Below are 16,172 nucleotides of genomic sequence, written 5' to 3'. Positions count from 1 at the left end.
CAGGAAATTCTTCCAAGAAGCCTTTTCCTCTTCTGAGGCAAGGGGTCCCCAGGCCCTGAGTTCAAACTCTGCCTAAACAAGATGGACACAGTCTGAAAGGTTTTTGCAGGACCAGTTCTTTCATGCCAAACTGGGGTTGCCAGAACAGGGCAGGGGGCCCTCTGCTCCTGGCCTGGAAAGCTGAGGACCGGAGGCTGCTGGGACCCCTCATCTCTCCCAGCCCAGCTGCCTTTCCAGGAAACAGCAGGGGAGCCCTCCCTCCCACTCTCGCCACTGGTCCAAAGGTCTGAAGCCTCTTCAGTGGAAGGTGGGGACACCTGCCTACCAGCCAAGCTTCCCAATGGACGGAGGAGCACCCACCCTCCTTGCTGTGTGTGTGTGGGGGGGGGCAGTTCCATTCTGAGCTGGCTGGCTGCGTCCCTTGCCGCTCTCCACACACCAGGCAGGGCTGGCCTACCTTTCAGGTTGTTGAGCCCGTCCAGGAATTTCCGATACTTCTCGGTATTCATTTCTTTCTTTCAGCTGGAAGGAGCTGCCACCATGGCCCAAAGGACTGAGGCAAAGCCACCGCCTGCCCAGCTCTGAATCCCAGGCACCCGGTCGGACTGCCCTTTGCTCCCTCTCTCCCTGCAGAGCCTCCCTCCTGGCGTGGCCGGCCCTCTGCTTCCTTATTTGATGAAATGGGGCTTAAAGGCCTCATTGGTCCCCAGCCAACCCTGCCCCCACGCCCCTCCCTCTTCCCCACGTAAAGCAGCAGCGAAGCCTAGGGTGGCCCCATCTGTGAGCCAGCCGGAGGTGTCGGGTTCCCCCATGCCTCCCCTCCCACCCACCCCCAAACCAAGTCACACACAAAGGTGCACCAAAGGCTCCCCAGCCTTTCTTTGGGCGTCCAGGGGAATGGATGCCGCTGGAGAGAAAGGCAATGGGGGGGGGGGGGAGCCAAGCTTTAAACCAGGCTCCACCCAAGGAATTCCTCAAAAGCACCAGGAAGGAGCGGGGTGCAGACAGGCCAGGAAAAAAAGGAGCATCTCCCTCTGGTCTTTGGTGAGAAAGAGAAGCTGTTAAGTCACAGACTAACCATGTGTGATATTCATAACAGGAAGCCCTCTCTGTGTGTGAGGCTACAATTCTTATTATCCTCAGCCTTTGCAGTGGTAACTGAAGATGTTTTCCCCAGATCCCTGGATGTGAGGGAGGGGGGCTTTTCCTCATTTCCACTTCTCCCCCCCCCCCCAAATCCTTCCTCTCATTTGGTGTTTCTACTAAACCTCCTTGCACATTTACTCTCTCAGAGCAGGGGGTGCATTTTTTCTGCATCCCTTTCCCAAGAAAGGCATCTGTTATCAGGCAGAGTTATCAGACACCTGAAAGGAAATATTCACCAAGCACGTAATGCTTAAAAGTAAACCTGTTTTCATTTATCCAAATCTTAAGGTGTCCTCGACACTCAGGGAGACGTGAGGCCAACCAAGAAGTGGAACAGGCACTTTCCATGATGTGCAAAACACGGACAGGAAAACTACATCAATAACTACAGATTAATTGTGGTTAAAGCCATTAAACGGGCAGAACCACCACAAACAACAGTTTGAGGAATGGTATTAAGTCTTGTTGGTTTGTGTGACGTTGGCTTAATGTGGTGCATGAACTAGATATTGTGGCTTGTAAACATGTTCATCCAAACCACCATGGCTTGTTCAGCAAATCATGATAAAATAAATCACGTGTTAGCCAATTTGTGAATATCACCATTATAAGTCAAAGTGGGTTATCCCTTTGAGATAGTCTAGACAAGAAGCATATTGTATCTCTTCACTGTAAGGTTACATTAATAGAATGTTGCAAAGGCTGAAAATATCCCCCCCCCCCACTTTCCTTTTCCTCTCCAGAAACCCAGGGAGGGTCCCTTCTGAAAGGCCTCCCACCTTCTGCAGCCTGAGCCACCTTTCACACCCCAGCCTGCAGCTTCCCCTCCTGCTTGCTGAGCTCATCCCCACGGGCCATGAGGAAGTGGGACACAGCATCCCGGCCAATGGGAGGGTCTGGAAAGGTGTCTCCCCCCCCAAGTCAACCCATCTGGTGCAGTATTATAAACAGCAACCGGTCCACCCAATACAGAGCAAACTACAATGGCAGCTTCCCATTTGCTTCCCAAAAGGAAGCAAAGCCCATCAGCCCTGGGAGATTTGGGCTGAAGGTTCCCCATATTCCATCAGCAGTTTATGTACATCCAGGGTCAAAGGCTGGCAATTGGGGACTTTTTGCACAAGCGCTGTCTCAACTCAAGTTCTCAAAAGCAATCGGAAAACAATCTGTGATCATCTTTATCCTGCCAACTTCAAAATGCCAACAAAAGGAGCAAAATGTCCAAACTGCCACAGGTCTTGCAGCAATGAAAACCGCTCCCCCCACAATAAAAAAAAGGGGGGAAACGAAGAGCCATTTGCCAACATCCTCACCCCACCTGCAGCCTCCTTTCATATTACCTTCCCTTACCTGGTCATTTAACAACCCAACAGTTCCTAGAAAGGGGAGCTGAAAGAGAGCCCTTTCCACTTGCAAGCCCAGAAGCCCAAGAAGCTGCCAGAGGAAGGGCAGCAGATGAGGCAGGGGTGTCCATCAACAGATCACCCACAAGCTGCAGAAAGCCACAGTTCAATTGGGGAACTACTGCTTCCAGGAGACTGCAGCTGAATCATAAATAGATCAGCTTTTACCTGAGATCTGGGGGGGCCCAAAGCTAGTTTCCAACTAACACTGAATCCTTACGTGGACCCACCCACCCCCTTAGCTAGCACCTGAAGGCAAGGCAAGAAACAATGGAGGAAAATTAACTAGGGAGAGAAGCAACCAAGAACTAAGGAGAAATTTCCTGGCAGTGAGAAAAATTAACCAGTGGAACAGCTTCCCTCCAGAAGTTGTGGGTGCTCCACCACTGGAGGCTCTTAAAGACTGGACCGCCATTTGTCCAGAATGGGTCTCCTCCTTGAGCAGGGGGTTAGACTAGAAGACCTCCAAGATTCCTCCCAACTCTGTTAATTCTGTTTTAAAATAATTTGATGTTACAATGTTTAACCTCAAATAGTTTAGAGGAAAGTCAAGGTTTTGCCATCTCTTTGGCATTGGATCCTTGAGGGAACAATATGCCCACCACCACCACTTCTCCCCTCCTCTTCCGCTCACTCTCCCTTTCTCCCATTCACTGCCCTTCACAGGAGGCGTCACGGCCTCTCTGTACTACGAATCACACGTGGTGGAGTGGGGTCTCTCTCTGGACAACCTCTGTGCCTTCAGAGGTCCACGGACACCAGCTCCCAGAATCCCTTCGCTCGCGTGGCCATCATCAAGAAGCCTGGGAAGCAACCGTGCACATTTAGAGAGCACATAGAAAAGGCTCTTGCACAGAAACAGCAGGATGAAGTCTTTGAGCTGTGCTAGGCAAGTTGTTCCCCATATGATTAGCGACATGCTTTATTACTGTACAGACATAAAACTGCATTTGCCGTTTTAAATGATGCTTGCCAATCTAACTGGAAACACTGGGGGGGGGGGGTTTACAAAATGGAAATGGGAATGATTGGTGAGTAGAAAAGCCTCTTGTGAACTTCTCTGTTTCCCTCTGTGATTACACAAGGCTTTCATTAACTCTAATGAACCAAGTAGCTATCCTACACTTTGTGCTCAGCTAATAATGCAGTGTGTTCAGTTTCTCAGTTACGGCAGGGTCCTCAACTACTTTGGGCAAATAAGAGGCAGGGAATTTTGCAAGCAAGTTAAAGGGAGTGTCCAAAAATTAGCCCCAGGGATAGCTAATAAACTCAGGGGTTACCAAGGAAGGGAGGGAGGCCGGGAGACCAGAGAGGAAGCCCTGAGGCCCCACTGGTTCCTATGGGCTTCCATGCTCAAGAATAAAGGTTCAACCTGTTACACAAGTGTTTGCAAACCACTGTTATTATTTACTTAACAGGTGTAAATCCAGTTATGTCCAGGGCTGTATCCACAGAGGGATACTATCAAGATCAAGGGAACCCTGCTAATAATACTGCTCTGCTGGCCTTGTATAAACAAGGCCTCGCTTGGAATTCTGCATCTGGTTCTGGTCACCGATACAGAAAAGATGCTGAGGCTCCAGAAAGAGGGCGGAGAAGAGCAACACGGGCGATCAGGGGTCTGGATGCTAAAACGTACAATGAAAGGCTAAGGGAACTAGGTATGTTTGCCTGAGGCTCACACGCCAGCCGTCTTCCAGTACTTGAAGGGCTGTCCTGGGGAAGAGGATGTCGATTTGTTCCCCCAAGCACCAGAGCGCAGGAGAAGGAGCAACGGGTGGAATCTCATTAAAGGGGGATCCAGCCTGGAAACAAGGAGGAATTTCTTGACTGTGAGAACTGCTAAGCATGGGAGAGTTTGCCCCCTCAGAGCTGTGGGTGCTCCATCCTTGGAGGTCTTCAAGAGAAGGGTTGTCTTGGGATGATAGGAGGACTTCTGCTTTCTGCAGAGGGTTGGACCAGGGTCCCTTCCAGCCCTAGGAGTCTATGAAGTGCAGTTCTTTCATTAAACAAGGGATGGCTGTGATTTGTGAACAAGCCACTGAATTTAATTTAAACACCTCAGCTGTAGAAAGATGCATGTCCCAGAACAACTAACAGCAGAATCAAGCAAGAAAAGCTACGGGCCAACACCCTCCCCTGAGGTGAAATACCAACTTCTATCAGTCTTTCCTAACCAAAGGCCCTGAAGAGATGTTGGCACTGCAACTCCAAGCCTCCCCTGAAGGGCCCTAACAAAGAAGGAGTGTGCTGTAGAGCCCCTACCTTCAGCATTTCCAATCAGAAGCCCCCCACTCCTAAAAACAGGCATTAAATCCCAGGTCCAAGTCCAAACCAACACTGACCTCGAGAAAACAAAAACCAAAGCCTCAACCAAGACTCTCTCCGCCTGAGCCAGAATCCTACCCAAAGCCCAGTTCACCTGGGAATGTTCCTAGCTGGGAAGGAGACCCACTCACCCCCCCCTCTTCGTGCCATATGCTAACTTCTCTGTCTTTAACACAGAGAAGGTTGGGAACCTGCCTTCTTTTGCATCCAACTTAGTTCTGAAGTGCAAAATCTGAGTTCTCCATCTTGTGAAAACACGCTCTGGTAGAAAGCCAAGCTCTGAATGATATTTTGATATTTCATTAGCCACTTTGGATTGTGTTCTTTTGAACTTCAAAGCAGGATAAAAGATATTACAAATACAATCACGCCCTAGTCATCATTCCAAACAAGAGCCTGTGAGGCTATGCAAACAGCATGACTGTCCTTCCCCAAAGAGCGAGAAACAACTCGCACCCATGGGACAACGGCACACACAATGCACGGAGGCGTTGCACGTGCACCCGTGAAAACAATCCTCCCCGTGGAAGAGACGGGAGTGGCAACCAGACTAGATTAACAAGACCACCTTCCAAGCTCTTGTCTTTCCAAGGGCCCCACAGAGGCAGCCAGGCGCACCCTCCAAGCGCCCCATCAGCTGCCTTCACTGCCAGAGCAGCCCTGGGTGCCAGTTGCTGCTTCGTGTCTGAACAGCAGCTGTTTGCCCAGGAATCCAAGCATCCCCGTCCTTCTCTGGTGCCTGAAGATTGCTGGGCTGAAAGGCAGGTGGGGAACAAAAGCCGGTCTCACAGCGGGGCCTGCTTCCTGTTACCAGGACTGCGCTTGCAAGAGTGAAGGCGCTGTAGCCCAATGGATGCTCACCAAGCAGCCGCACAGGAAGGAAAAGCTCAATCTGGCCCCAGCAGTGGGCCTCGAGAAGGAGGTCCTGAAACAGTTGGCAGACACGCCAAGCAGAACCCCCTGGGCTACTAGACCACAGGACCCCCTGGCCTCCTTCATCCCCACTGTTTCGGCAGGAGCATCAACAAGGGGGCAGCAAGACGGAATGATCATGGCTTGAGGGGCAGGCTTCTTTCCCCACCACCCCTTGCTTTGCAAAGCTTGAACATAAGCCTGTGTGCTTGACCTGCATCTCTCCTTTTACACTCATACTTGGTAGGAAAGAGGAGAATTGCCTGAAAAGTGGGATAAAAATAGAGTAAATGAATAATAGAAAAGGGCAGGCAACTGGGTATCATACAAGAACTTCCAATTCTCTCCCCTTGGACTTAGCTCGATGGAAGGAACTTGAACACGGGTAGAGTCCGGCAGATGACCAGGGTTGTGGAGACAGGGAGTAGCCTCTGGCCACCCTGCCCACCAATGACGGTGTTCCTGTCTGGCACATCTGAAGGCTTTCTCCGACCTTCCTGCCACAGCCAACCATTGGAATGGACCCACTAGGGAGGTTAAGGCGTCCCTCTGCAGCGTGAATTCTTTGGCACCCAAGGGGACTGGCCTGACCTCCTATGCAAGTGGCCCAACCAGAGGAATGGCTGACTCTTTCATCCATGCTTGATGGGGAAGCCTGGGGAAAAGGAAGTTCACGAGATGTTTGGCTCTCAAGGGCAGGCTTGGTCTTTGCCCAAGATGAAGAGGGATGCCTTTGTTTCAACTCCTTCTCATTTGCCTAAAATAAAAAGTAATTCTGCGTCCAGCCATAGTTCTTTAGCAAGCTTTATTAAGAAAGGAAAGAGGTTGCAATAATTTTCCTGTTCTCACCAGCAACCAATATATCACAAAATATATTAGAGAAAGAGCCTTCCCCATTTTCTTTTTGCCATCTGCTGAGGAGATGCTGGGTTTTGGCGATGATGATATCAGATGACTCATTAACTTGGGAGAATGTCTTCTTTAACTGAGCCTTGGACACAAGGGCCCTCAACCCAGAATTCAGGAGCAGAGGAGGAATTAATGCAACCTGCTCTTCCCAGCAGAGCCATGTTTCATCAAATACTTTTAATTATAACTACAGGCACAATTTATATTTTGCCCTTATTTTATAGCATTTATATGATGCCTATCTCGCCATCAGATGACTGAGTTTCACCTTCCCCACCGTAAGCTGGGAGCAGCACTGCCAAAGGATAAGACACACTCTGCTCACTTAGAAAGTGCAATGGAAACAGTACGCGGGAGGGAGGGAGGGAGGGAGGGAGGGAGGGAGGGAGGGGCAGATGCCTCTCCGGAGAGGACCATGGGGAGAGATCCAAAGCAATCTTTTGTCTCCCTTCAAAGCAAGGCTGAGACCGTCATGATCTCGCAGAGCAAGAAAGCTGGGAGGAATCCCCCTTGCCCAGAGCCCCTGTGAAAGAGGAGAGCAGATGGTTGACTGAAGCACCACAGCTTACTCAGTGACCCCCCCGTCATAGCTGTCCAGCAGCACCCTTGGCTCATCTTACTTGGGGACCATCAATTATTTGAAGCCTCTGCACTCCTCTCCCTGGCCGATAAAAAGTAACCTGAAACTTTCCCTTTGTCTCTCTTCCCTCGCTTACAATGTCTGCAGGAGGAAGAAAGGGGGTCAGGGCTGTTGGGAGAAACCAGAGGTTGCCTGCTGCACTCGAATTTCCAGCAGGTTGTAAGAAAGGCAGAATGTTCTGATGGGCAAGCAGAAGCCGTGTCCTTCCCAGAGCTGGAGGAGCATGAAAGCGACCAAAGCACCATCTTCCGTGGGATTTTGCTGTTCCACTTGTGGGCTTCAACGGAGCCTGTTTGGTGGGAGGTATAATCAATGAGAACCACAGCATCCTTTTTCTCCTTGGGAGGCATGTTGCCCACTCTATAATAGCAGGACCTCCCCAAAACAGCAGTTTGGAAATGCAGGTAAACACAGATAAAGCAGCCCTCTTTTTCTGCATGTGACATCTAACCAAGGTTTGCCTTAAGAGGTGGGCCTTTGGGTCAAAGGGGTCTAATTTCCTCTGGCTGGGAGATGCTTTTGTGCAACAGCAGCATCAGTAGCAATTGCGATTGGATTAAAATAACAAAAACGGGGTGATAACACTGCAACTATTGTTACTGCTATCAGGCTCTGAGCTTCAAAGCCCCCCCACCCCCCACCCCCACCTGCTTCTCTGGCTAAATGATAGATAAATGCACATTCAGGTGAAGCACAACAGACCCACATTTGGGGAAACAATCTCAACTTTTGCTACGTAAGATGGAAACACAAGGTACCTGTCCAGAATGCCCTTATGGGGTGGCCCTCTGCAGGCTCAGAGAGTCATCTGCCCAGGGCTGAGCTCTGGCTTTGGAACCAACCTTGCAGGAGGGCTATGAAAAAAACCACAACTGGCCCTTTGTGAAATTGCCAAGGATTGGGAGCCACCTTTCGGTCAGCAAACGTCTTATGCTGGGGAAGGAAGCAAGGCAACTCCACATGGCTAGTGGTAGAGCCAGCTGGACGTTATGGAAACCACAATCCAGCACATCTGGAAGGAAGGAGGCTGGAGAAGACTATCTCAGCAGGATCTCCAAAATACACCAAACCTTTCCTTCATCACGGTCTTTGCTCCAGACTCTTCTACTCCAATTAACAAGAACTGAACAAGTTACTGTAAGAGTAACCCAGGCCACCTCTGAAAATCTACACACACACGGTTGTTTAGAGAGAACAGTGTTTCCCATGTGGTGCCCTCCTGGCGTGCCGGGGCTGCCACTTCCCAGAATTCTGGCGGTTTAACATTTCCCAACACCACTCCTTGTTGGGGAACTTTCTATGAGAGGAGATTGCTGTGGGCTGGCTGACATTGGGTGTTGCCAAGCCTGCTTTGCATTGTTGGTTTCCCTCTAAAGAAACTGCACAGGGGTGTGGTGGCAATTAAATTAGGAAGAGCCTACCTAGTGAATGGGGCAGGGAAGATTTGCAAGTGATAAGCACACGAAGAAAGAAAATGAAAAACACAAACCATATGTTACCTTGTTAAAAGCAAACATAATTTAAAAGAGCAAGGAAAGCAAAGTCAGCAAAAGTAAATTTAAGACCAAGAGTACATTTAGCCCGCTTTGCAGATATAAGAGTGACATAACTGAAATTGTAGGCATAAAAGAAACAAGATTTTGATCACTTGGCAAAGCAAAATCCTTTTGAAGAGAGTTACGCAAGGCATCTTCAGTGGCTGGGAACTCAAAAGGGCTGCAGACCCTCCTGTAGATGATGAAAAAACCGCAGGCCCTCTGGCCACCCAGGAAGCCCCTTAAAGACATCCCCTAGGAGTCGCCATTCGGGGTAAATGTATCCCCATAACAAAAGCATTTAGCAAAAAAGAAAGAGATTTCTTAAAGTCGGTGACACAAAATGACAGCCGAACACCAACCACCTGCCCACAAAGTCAGGCCAGGCCTTGAACCTCCTTGCAGGGACTCTTCCGGTGACCAGCCGGTGCCACTGCTTCACAGCCCTCCGGGAGAGGAGAGCACCTCCTGCCACATATCTCTATATACTGACACACATATGGATTTTTAGAGGACACACGAGAGCAATTTGCTCTTGTGATTAGAGACACCAGGCTAGCAGCCAGGGAGACTGTGAATTCTAGTCCTGCCTTAGGCACAAAAACCAGCCAGGTGACCTTGGGCCGGTCCCTCAGCCCCAGGAAGGAGGAAGCAAGGACAAACCCCTTTTAGAAATGTTGCCAAGAAAACTGCAGGAACTGGTCCAGGCAGTCCCCAGGACTCAATGAGGACTCAAACATTACAAAAAGAAGGCAGGCAGGCAGGCAGGCAGGCAGGCAAACAGGCAGACATATTCTCATGTAGCTCTGAGTGACGTATAAATATGAGGGACCATGGCCAGCATGGTACAAATCATAATATGAAGTTATGAATTACAATAAATTCTGTCTGCACTATTAAAAGTCTACTGTCATTCAGAAGTCCTATAAAATTAAAAGACAGACCATGCGCAGAGAGAAACCCAAACGTCGGAGGTGGTAGAAATTCATGTACCAAACTGTAGTCTGTAATGTTCTAAGCCAGCTGACAACATGGGTGACTCTCTAAATTCAGTAATAGATAAAGTTGAAGCAAACTGCTTATAGCTGTGATGGGCACGCGTGCCAGAAGTGACACGTAGAGCCCTCTCTGTGGGCACACGCACCGTTGCCAGCTGCTCTTCCGAGTTTGCATGCGCGCTGGATAGCTGGTCCGGTACGTGTGGTCCAGCACGCACGCATGCATGCGGCAAACAATGCTCTTCCGGGTTCTCGGAAGAGAGCAGCTGTCCAGCAAACATGCGCACGACAGAACCCCAAAGAGCAGCCAGCTTCATGACAACGAACAAATTCCACCCCCTTCTTGAAGGCCCTTCAGGTTGACAAAGTCGGAGGACCACAGAAGAGGTCCGGCAGCCTAGCCTGAGCGGGCACTCAAGGCTGAACTCTCACCCTTGGCAGTTCAGAGAATCGCCCTGCCTAGAACCCCGAGACCTGCTTGCCAATCAGCAAACCAGGGTTTGTGTTGAAATCTACTGTTAGGCTTTTAAAGGAAAGGGGGGGAGGGGGGGAAAAGGGGGAAAGGAGGGGGGGGGACAAGTTTTTATCAATCCCAAAAGAAGCTCCTCTGACTTCAGTTGCACATTGGTTTTTTAAATCTTCTGAATTACTGTATGTATTTGGATCCAATTCTTTTAAGCTTTTTTTACATGTTCACCAAACATGATTTCAAAAGTTCCCTCTTGTTCATATTTCTAGCATAAATTTGAAGTGTTTTAGGCAAATTTTCCTGTGAGAAATACCAACAATATATCATTTTATAAAAATTACCTTTAAGATTGTAACAGAATATAATTCAGTCCTTTCATCCATATATTCTCCATTTGTCCTATTTGCATGTTATAACCAAAGTTTTTAGCCCATTCTGCTGAAAATCTCAATAAGCATTTTAACTTTAGCAACAACGTGCCATTCATTATTTGCTCATTAAATGGTTTCAAATTCAGTCAGAGTGATCCGAATCAAAAATCTTTTTATCTACTTCAAGCCTTCTTAGTAATTGTCAGAGGGAAACCACAGGCCTTCCAATATCACATCTTGTCTTGATTTCATTTTGGAATCTCCCTGGGGAACTCTGAATATGTCACCCTAAATTAGTCACTTGGGCTTAGTTGTCTCTTCCCTTCTCTCACTTGTTTCTTGAGCCACCAGGACACCTGCAGACGCAGCCTGGGTTCACTTCTATGCCACACAAAGTCAGATCTGGTGCTCTGACATAACAAAGCTCATGTTGAGGGCCCGATTCCGTTTCCAAAAATTGCTCAAGTGCCAAAATGCAGCCCTTCAACTGCCAGATGTGCCAGGCTGGCTGGTCCTGCGTGTCTGCCAGAGGTGGGTTGCTCCCGGTTTGGCCTGGATCGGGTGAATTGGTAGTAACAGTGGCGGGAGGCTCTGCCCACCCGCCCGGGTGCTTCTGCGCATGTGCACAAGCATTGCGTGCAAGCGCAAGCCCACCCAAACCAGGGGTAGAAAATTTGGCAGCCCACCTCGGGTATCTGCCCTGTGTCAGAGACCTGGATGAGCCATTTCTTGTGCTACTAGTTATTGGGGTGGGGGGTGGGGAGAACCCCAGACAACAACACGAAGCTTAGACTCCACCCAAACATCACCCTGCTACTAGAGCCCCCACAGCAAAGGGGAGGGGGGAAGCAGAAGGTGGTTTTGGTTTTTTTTGTCATTTGGCTCCTGTCTGACTACTACACTGTCCCATTCTAAGCAAGATGGTGCCTCAAAGAAAAAGCTTTCCAAAACTTTAATCAAAGGGGCATTTAATACCTCAGAGGGTTCGGTGAACAGAGTGTTTGAAGGGCCACACATTCTTTGACCACCAAGGAAAAGATAATTCCACATAAAATACCCCAAACTTCTCTGGGGAAGAGCTGGGCCTGGAGGCTTGCAAAGGTCTTTCTGCGAAGGGACTATACCACTTTGATGGACCATTTCAGGATGGGACAAGTCCATCGTTATCATGGATGACTTAGAAAATTTGGAGTGCACCTACTGGGGTTCCATAGAAATGTTATCAACCCTCCCTCCAAATCTGCCTTCTATTAAAAAGAGTGTTTTCTGCTGAAACTCTTTTCTCAACAGTTGTTTTGTAAGGTACAAAGGCTCTCATTATGCCAGGCAGGCCCATGTTGGGTATCTTTGACCTAATCCTAAATCTCAGAGGACGCATTCACACAGTCCGTTAACTAGAACTGTAACAAAACCGGGAGTTGCTTTTGCAAAACTTGCTCAGTATGAAGAAACCAAGCATTGCTGGAACAAAGGTTCAGAACAAACAAACAAATATAAGGGGCTTATTAATAGACGGGGGAGAGGGGGGAATCAACAGGCAAATGAAAAAAGGCACGGCTAATAAGAGGTGGCAAATATGCTTATATTTGGAGGGACCTCAACTATTGGGTCTGGAATCTTCCAAAACCAGGGAACAAAAGAAATCCCCCCCCCCCCAGATAAACAGTATTTACCATCCAAGAAAAGCAATGAATGTGACGACTGCAGATATGAACAGTTTTTAAAGCATGTGTGGAACTTTTATCCTGGAATTAGAAAGAAAAGAAGAGAGAGGGAAATTCCAGATTATTTGTGCCACTCCATGAAGTCAGTATTTGGGGATTTGGGTTGGGGGGGGGTTGGGGGGGGATTGAGAAATAGCTTCGAGGCTGCAGGATTCAGGATAATTTGGATTGAAGGATGAAGGAGGCAATCAGGCAGGCTAGAGATGAAGTCAACAGGTGGCCCTGCCCACCAGGAAGACCTCACTGGACCTCCTCTGCTGTCCTGGGAAATGACTAGCCATTATATAATGGTCTGTGCCTGCTTCAAACATCTTTCTTCCCACCTTGACCCAAGGCCCTGCCCTCCCTATGTCTAGGAAGGAAATAACCCAGCCCAGAATGGATCTGACCACGCGAAGACCACTGCCCCTTTTGTAGGACAACTGCCCTTATTTGCTTTCTAAACCAAACAGAGGAGGAGCCACAAAGAATTAGTGAAATTATACATTTGTAATTGCATGATTATTAGCAAATCACCTCAATTATTAGCATGACAGTGGCTAAATTCTGCTCTGGTGTTGTCAATGATGAAATATGCTTTAGTGTTTTTATAATCTTGACTCTTTGCCAATGCTGCTCTATTAGTGGCCAATATTATTTTAAATCATGTAATGCTGGACTTTGATTTCTTTCAGCCATTTTGCTAGGATGATCAATAAATGCTGCATCCATAGATTAGCTCTCCTACCTTCGAAGGTCTCCCCAGTTCCCTGCTCTGATAAGAAAAGTTTCCTTTCCCACGTCCATCACCGACCCCTGCTAGCCTTTATTCCAAAATCTGCTCATTGAAGAATGATCTGGGCACCCCCACCAGGCCATTTGGCTCAGGGACCCACAAACTGAATTGCTGTGTGCTAGAAGAAGAAATTGTGGGTGGAAGACAGAAAGAAAACTCTACTTGTGAGCAATCTTCAGTCCCTGCCTTTCTTTGCAATTTAGTGGCAGACTCCAAAGGTTTCTTAACAGGATGCAAGCTCTGTGCTGTGGGAAAACAGGAAACAGAAACTAGAAGAACACATTTCATTTGCAGAAAGTGTAAATAAATAATGTCCCTAAAGTGTCACAGCTCAGCAGCCTGGAACAGGACTGTCCAGATCTCCAGCAAATAAGCAGAAGCTGCATGGGAGGGAGGGGAAATTCGGCTGGGCTGAGCACAGCTCCCGACTTGGGTGACAATGGAGCAGTCAATTCTGCAGCAGATGTCCTGAGTCCCTCAACTGTACTCTTGCCCCCATCACTGGGAGGAGTCCTCAGGGTGGCTTGCATCATTTACAGAATCATCTGATTGGTAAGAAACACAGCCTGGTGACACCTCCATAGGGGCCCCAGCACTGTTTGAATCACTTCCAGTCAGGACAAGAGGAAATGGAGTTGGAGAAAGTCAATATTCTTTGTGCAGCAAATCTACATCTCACAGAAACCAACCTGTCAGAAGCTCAAAACTAAGGAGGAGGAGGAGGAAAGCGCTTTCCTCGTGTGCCCCAAACACCTGCCTGGGTCCTCTGAATTGGCCCATTTCCATAAATAAAAACTCCAGTTACAGGTCCACCAAAGTTTTGTTCCAAACATGCTTCAGTAGAGAGCAATTTTTTTCTCACTGCCTAATTCAGAGGGACCGAATAAACACCTCCTTCAGGGCTGTGGTCCAGAGGCAAAGAAGAAGCAATGGACCAACTGACTGGACATAGCTCTCGAATGTGTATGTGCATGTTTGCGTCAGAGAGAGAGAAATGGAGATGCTCTCAGCCCGAACTGTCTTGAAAGGAACACTTGCAGGAGGCGGATAGAAGTCTTTTCACACCAACTGCATTGTTATCTCTGGCAACCTCTCAAGCTTGAAAAGACATGCAGCTGTTTTAAATGGTGTTTTAACAATTCAGCTTTTTAAAACAACTGCATCTTCTTTCAGGTTTATGCATAAACCTGAAAAATTGCAGCTACTTTCATCAAAAGCAGAGGTACTCATTTTCAGAGTCCAAAAAACTTCTTCCAAATCATTTAAGAAGTATGCACAACCACATGACTTGGGATGAAAAGGGAACCAGTTTCGATCAGTCTAAGAAAACAGTTTTCTGCATCCAACTGCCCAGAAAATAGTCATGGAGAGAAGAATCTTGCATTGTGTTTAGTTTTGGAAGCCCTGGTCCCATTTCACACTCCAGTAGACACCAAACAGGCAATGCAGGATTTCTCCCCCACTTCCTCTTCTCTGTCTCCCACAGACACACATGCACAAACAAACACATGCAGAAAGAGAAAGATGTTCTAGAGCATTGTGAAAAGAGTCTTGCTATGTTCTTTAAGTAAGTATGGAATCACAGATATAGCTATCAGGTAACTTACTAAGCCCCTTCATGGATTACTGCCTTGTCATGGCGAAGGGGCTTGCGTAGCTCAATGAAGCTATGAGCTACGCCGTGCAGGACCACCCAAGACCAACAGGTCCATAGCACAGAGAAAATCTGACGAAACGTGATCCACTGGAGAAGGAAATGGCAACCCACTCCAGTATCCGTGCCATGAAAACCCCATGGACAGTACCAAAAGGCAGAAAGATACCACGCTGGAAGATGAGCCCCTCAGGTCGGGAGGTGTCCAATATACTACTGGGGAAGAGCAGAGGGCTAGTACTAGTAACTCCAGAAAGAGTGAAGCCAAAGCCAAAAGGGCACTCAGCTGTGGATGCATCTGGTGGTGAAAGGAAAGTCCGATGCTATAAAGATCTATATTCCTTAGGAACCTGGAATGTAAGATCCACGAATCAAGGCAAGCTGGACGTGGTCAAACAAGAGGTGACAAGACTGAATATCAATGTCTTAGGAATCAGCTAAGTAAAATGGACAAGAATGGATAATTTAATTCAGATGACCATCAGGTGACCAAAATGGCAGGGACCTAACAGAGGCAGAAGAGATTAAGAAGAGATGGCAAAATTACACGGGAGAAGAACTATACAAGAACGAGCTTAACGTCCCCGATAACCACGATGAGGAGGTCATTGACCTCGAGCCAGGCATCCTAGAATGTGAAGTCAAATGGGCCTTAGAAAATCTGAGCAACAACACAGCTAGTGGACGTGAAAGTATTCCAGCTGAGCTATTCAAAATCTTAAAAGACGATGCAGTAAAAGTGCTACACTCAATTTGCCAGCAATTTTGGAAAACTCAACAGTGGCCACAGGATTGGAAAAGGTCAGTTTACATTCCAATTCCAAAGAAGGGCAATGCCAAAGAATGTTCAAACTACTGCATCATTGCACTCATTTCACATGCTAGTAAAGTTATGCTCAAAATCCTACAAGCTAGGCTCCAGCAGTATGTGGATCGAGAACTACCACAAGCACAGGCAGGACTTTGAAGAGGCAGAGGAACTAAAGATCAAATTGCCAACATACACTGGATCATGGAGAAAGTTAGGGAGTTCCAGAAAAAGATCTGCTTCATTGACTGTGCTAAAGCCTTTGATTGTGTGGATCACAACAAATTGTGGCAAGTTCTTAAAGAGATGGGAGTACCAGACCATCTTATTTATCTCTTGAGAAACCTATATGTCAAGAAGCAACAGTGAGAACCGGACACGGAACCACTGATTGGTTCAAAACTGGGAAAGGAGTCCAGCAAGGCTGTATACTGTCACCCTGCCTATTTAACTTATATGCAGAGCACATCATGAGAAAGGCGGGGCTAGATGAATCAAAT

At 47.9% G+C, this 16,172-nt stretch overlaps 1 protein-coding gene across 14 annotated transcripts in view; it reads right to left on the bottom strand.

Moving 5' to 3' along the window:
* The window catches only part of MACF1 (microtubule actin crosslinking factor 1), a 325,486-nt gene that overhangs the window by 275,990 nt on the left and 33,324 nt on the right, over positions 1–16,172 (bottom strand). The window contains exon 1 of one of the 14 annotated variants that reach the window (XM_081962868.1): positions 458–648. The exons of the other annotated variants lie outside the window; for them this stretch is intronic. Coding sequence (XP_081818994.1) covers positions 458–509 — 52 coding nt within the window. The 5' untranslated portion in view covers positions 510–648. Of the gene's footprint in view, positions 1–457; positions 649–16,172 lie in introns of those variants that run through there. 14 annotated transcript variants of the gene reach the window in all.

This window comes from Natrix helvetica (assembly GCF_964273705.1).
Source record: "Natrix helvetica genome assembly, chromosome: 9".
In the NCBI taxonomy this organism is placed as follows: domain Eukaryota; kingdom Metazoa; phylum Chordata; class Lepidosauria; order Squamata; family Natricidae; genus Natrix; species Natrix helvetica.
Note: the sequence above shows the minus strand (reverse complement) of the source record. Positions and strands in the feature narration are given on the sequence as shown.